This window comes from Fukomys damarensis, unplaced genomic scaffold (assembly GCF_012274545.1).
Source record: "Fukomys damarensis isolate Sample0158 unplaced genomic scaffold, DMR_v1.0_HiC HiC_scaffold_25, whole genome shotgun sequence".
NCBI lineage: Eukaryota > Metazoa > Chordata > Mammalia > Rodentia > Bathyergidae > Fukomys > Fukomys damarensis.
In genome coordinates, this window is record NW_022900937.1 from 15,355,383 (window position 1) to 15,360,276 (window position 4,894).

The 4,894-nt window shown below is 45.8% G+C and overlaps 2 protein-coding genes across 8 annotated transcripts in view; one reads left to right on the plus strand and one right to left on the minus strand.

Annotated features, from left to right (window-relative positions):
* Positions 1-4,894, plus strand: part of Aph1b (aph-1 homolog B, gamma-secretase subunit) — a 121,152-nt gene that overhangs the window by 58,272 nt on the left and 57,986 nt on the right. The window lies entirely within an intron of this gene.
* Positions 1-4,894, minus strand: part of Ca12 (carbonic anhydrase 12) — a 49,933-nt gene that overhangs the window by 16,365 nt on the left and 28,674 nt on the right. For all 3 annotated transcript variants that reach the window (XM_010641206.2, XM_010641204.2, XM_010641205.3), the window contains exons 3-4: positions 3,563-3,742; positions 2,587-2,732 (exon numbers count right to left, since the gene is read on the minus strand). In XM_010641206.2, the coding sequence (XP_010639508.1) occupies positions 2,587-2,732; positions 3,563-3,742 (326 nt within the window). The remainder of the gene's footprint in view (positions 1-2,586; positions 2,733-3,562; positions 3,743-4,894) is intronic.

Below are 4,894 nucleotides of genomic sequence, written 5' to 3' on the forward strand. Positions count from 1 at the left end.
TATTAGCCAAAAAAAAAAAAAAAAAAAAGCCTGGGAACTTTGGAGTTCTTCCCGCTTTTGATTTTCCTACTTCTTCTGGACCCTGGGGCAAAGTGCTCTCCAGTGGCTGTCACAGCCTCAAGCTTGACCTCTACACTTGATCTGGAAGAACTGGAGGGCTGGGAGATTGGCAGGCAACTTCCAGCTATAACCGAATTGTTATGGACACAGCAAGAGACATAGATGTTTATCCATCATGGGAAGAAAATGACAGCATGGCTCTTGTAAAGGTTTCATCAGACACTTTTATAGAGACCACAAAACAAGAATGTTACTTCGTGACTAGACTCTTATCTTCACAAAATAAAATTCTAAAATAATTTCTTTTCAGAGCACAAATTATTTGACATTATTAAAATGAGGAAAAGAGAAGTTTTTGAGAAATTACAGGCTTAAGAAGTCTTGGAAGCTGGGCATGGTCTTGGGCATGGTGGTGCACCCCTGTAATCCCAGCACTCAGGAGGTGGAGGCGAGAGGATCCCTGTGAGTTCAAGGCCAGCCTGAACTACATAGCAAGACCTTGTTTCAAAAAAAAAACAGTCTAGGCAAATATTAAGACCATTATTGTGACAGACTCTGATAATGTTTAGCATGACCTATGTTTTTTGTTGTTGTTTTGTTTTGTTTTTTGAGACGGGGTCTCAGTGAATATTCCAGACTAGCCTTAAACTCACAAAGTAGCCCAGTCTGGGCTTGAACCTCATGGTGATCCTCCTCCTGCCTCAGCCTCCCAAGTGCTAGGATTACAAGCAAGTGCCACTATGCCTGGCTAGCCTGACTTAACACTAAAAGTGTAGTCACCTAGCCTCCAAAAAAAAATTTTTTTTATTAGTAGATAGCTCCACATATATATCACACCTGTGTGTTTATTGATGTACCCCTGAGATTATGAAACATTGATGTTTTTATCTCTATATTTTCATTCCTTTTTTCCATTTATATGTCTGTAAATAGAATTCAGGCATGTTTTATTGACTACAGTGTAATGCCCCCATTTGAACTTTTAAGTGGCCTTCTCTAATTTTTAAAACTGTACCAAATTATTTCTTCTTTTAAGTGGTCCTGTATTAGAAATTCCTTAGGGGTCCATACTTCTGTTACCCTAAAGGATAGAGCCTGTCACATTGCCCACTGTGTGGCCTAGCATGAATTTGAGACATAGCAGGATTCTATATGGCTAAACTTCTACGGACCTTGTTTCTTTTTACTGATGACCTTTGAGCTTGTGGTCTGTCTGAGCACTCTTCTTAATGTATTAAGATTAATTCAAAAGAAATCTCCTACCGAAGGATTTAAGTCTGTACCCAGTAGAACCACTACTTTCAAAGTCTCCCTAGAGAATCTGCTGCTTAGGGTCACCCTGATGTCTTGCATCAGCATTGATGGTCTGTCTGCATCAGGCTCTTGGTCTGATGATGTGGCTTAATAGCAGAAAATACAGTGAGTAGAATTATTTTTAAATGCCTAAGCCCTACCAACCTACATCCTAACTTCTTTAGTCCTAACAAGGGAAAGAGACGTCTCAACATTGCAATTAGCCAGGAAGAAATTGCAGTTCTTGAGCTTCAGGGAAGCGCCTGCCCTGAAATCTGTGAATCTCCAGTAGCTCCATCCTTTTGGGCCAGGATCATGCCCTCCACACTTGTAACCAGACCTATAATTAGCCTGAGACATTAAGCAGTTCAGCAGTTAAGGAAGGAGGAGAATGGTCATCCCAGTATTTACTGTGCACTCTGCTGGCTGATTGCTAGCATTTATCTCCTTGTATTTATTTCCTTGTAAACATTCAGAACCACATGCTCAGCCCATTGCTGCAGCAGCACCAAAATGGAGCAACTCAATGCCCTTCCCTTCTTACCCTGTCACGTGCTGTGGTACAGGAGAAAATGCTCTGTACCTCCTCTCCTTTCCTTTAGCATTTTGAGTGAGCATCTCAGGTGACATGGCCCAATTCTGTGCCGACATCCCAGAATACCTCAGTGAGTCTCTGCCTGCCATGATGTCCCACACATTATATGCCAGTCATTCCTCGATTTGTGGCCAAAGAGAAGCATAGCCCTGCATCTGTCCTCAGTTCCCAAGCATGACTCATATGCAGGGGGAGAAAAAAAAAGTGGGATGGAAAGACATTTGTAAACAGTATGACATGTGAAGAAAGACTGTGAATTTCGGGGAGCAGTGAGCCCAGTGTGAATCAGCAGGAGATGCATCAGCCAGGCAAGCAGATGAGATCTCTCTCTGCACAGAGAGGATGATGTCTAGAAAAGGATGTACGTACCCCGTACATCCCACTGTGCCATCCAGGGAACTCAGCCTTCCCAGAACTCTCTCTCAACAAAGGAGACAGAGACCAACTCATCATGTGCAGGGAAAGGAAGGGACCAGGAACCCTACCGATGAGCTACAGGGTGGCCAGAGTGGCTGGTGCAGGCTGGATTGTGAAGGCACCAGTGCCCTCACCTCATCCACACACCAGCTAGGTGGAGGGGCTGCTAGGCCACTCACTAGGGGAAGCTGTCCACTTCACCAGACCAGCAGTCCACTCACCTCAGCAGCGAAGTGCTTCCCACTGATGGTGTGCTCAGAACCAAAGGGCTCCTCACTGTCCCCCCAGTGCAGGTGCAGTTGTGTGGCACGGAATCGGTGGGAGCCGAGGCCCTGGATGTGCATGTCTGGGTGCAGGTACAGTCTCACTGTGGGGAGTGCAGGAGATGCATTCAGAGCCCTGCCCAGCATAGTGATGCGAGAGAGCAGTCAGGGGGGCAAACCCTGCCTAGGGTCCGGACGGGGCAAGGCGGCTGCAGTGAAGCGTGGACCTGCAGGTCAAGAAGCTGGCCTCTCACTGAGAGCATCCCTGTCACCCCAGAGCAACTCCAGTGGCACCAACACCTTCATGGATCCCCTTGGAAAGTGATGCTGGATGTACAAATGCTAACTAGGCCCCTGATGGATGTTTCTTTACATATCTGTGTTTCAGACCCCCGAACATGAAGATAGAACCTTCTAAGCTTTAGAATTATATTATAGCAGCAGCCACAATAATTGCTATTTATGAAACATTTACAGTACCCTAGATCCAGACATACTTGATCTGCAGTCTTCACCGTGCTCATAACTATGTCCATTTTCCAGATAAAAGCTCAGGGAGATTAAAATTTGTGCCCAGAGTTTGATGGCCATAGTCAAGCCAAGATTCAAATCCAGGTTTTCCTGATGCTAAAGCCGACTGTCTCCCCTCCCTTCCCTGCAGCGGAACCGCATGGTCCTATAAGTAGCTCAAGATGGCCCAGAACTCCCTCTTGCAATGCAGCCAATGGACCGAGGAGCTCCTCCCCAATTCTGAGAGTTGTGCTTCTTCTGAGATATGCTGCTTTGGCAGAATCACCTCAGCATGCCTTGGAGTCCTCCCCACCACCGACTTGGCCCCTTCTGGGTGCCTCAGACCCTGCCTCACACACATATGGAAAAGGTCAGGCCGGGGAGCCAAGGGAAGCCCAGAATACCCCTCAGGTCTCTCCCTTACCTGAATGGCCATTATTGGTCAGGTTCAGCAGTTCACTGGGAGACACATTGTAACCTTGGAACTCCAGGGGCCCAAGGCTGGCATCATACTGGAGGATGTCACTGTGTAGGTCTATTGGAGACTGCAGCTGGCCCCCACATGATGGGTACTTCTTGGGCCAGCTCTTCTCCCCATTAGGACCTGGAAGGAGAGAGTGAAGCCCAAGATTTAGTCCATTTTCTACAAAAGTGTTTGTTTCCTCACCTTCTAGTTCTATATTCAATACAATTACTCCTTTTCTCTCCTTCTCTCTCTTTTTTTTTTTTTTTTTTTTTTTTTTTTTTTTTTCGGTACCAGGGATGGAACTTGGGTCCTTGCGCTTCTAAGACAGGCACTGTGGAACCACTGAGCTAAATCCCTGGCCCTCTCTTCTTATCTTAATCTCTAGAGGCAAAGTGTTCAAGACTCAAGGGTCCCAGGCTACAGAATCAGGTCCAGCAAATACTTTGGGACCACTTGCCATAAAAACCACTGTGGGGAATGGAGACTATTAACCCTAGAGATCTCTCGTAGCTCATGCCAGAGACCAGAGCCCCCAAATCCTACTTTGTACAAGATACACACCCTCCCTGCATGAAGACTATTGACTTTAGCAATTTATCATCTGCTTATTGAGCACCTAGAATTACCCAGGGATTTCACTGTGTCTTGGAGCCATCAAGTTAATACCACAGGGGCCCTGTTCACTCAAGCAGGCCTTCTAAGGAATCTTCCAGGCTGTACCCAGCTGGAAAACTGGTGTTGGACTGAATGTAGCTCCAGGTAGGTCGTTAAGGCTGGTGGATTTACAGATACGATCTTCCTGAGAGCAAACCCTGGAGGACACTGACTCCATACCCACATCTAGTGTGCAAAACCCAACTTGATAGGGATGCTTGAAAAATGTCAGTTATGGGCCTGGAATCACAGAGCTAAATGTAGGGTTTTCACTCAGGAAGAGTATGACAATACTACAAACTAATTATTACAGTATAATTGACAAACTATCGTGAGGAAGAACAGACTTAAGAACAAAAATCCTCCAGGGCCCAAACTTCTTGCTAACTACCAGACAGTAGCCATTTCTCTGGAAATGAAAATAAACATTCCATGTTTAGATAAACTACCCTACTCCCACAGGGGAAAATCTTTAAAGAATGTAAATCTAGTTAGTTGGGCATGGTGGCGCACACCTATAATCCCAGCACTTGGGAGGCTGAGGCAGGAGGATCACTGTGAGTTCAATACCAGCCTGGGCTAAACAGTGAGTTCCAGGTCAATCTCAACTACATAGTGAGACCCTGTCTCAAAAAA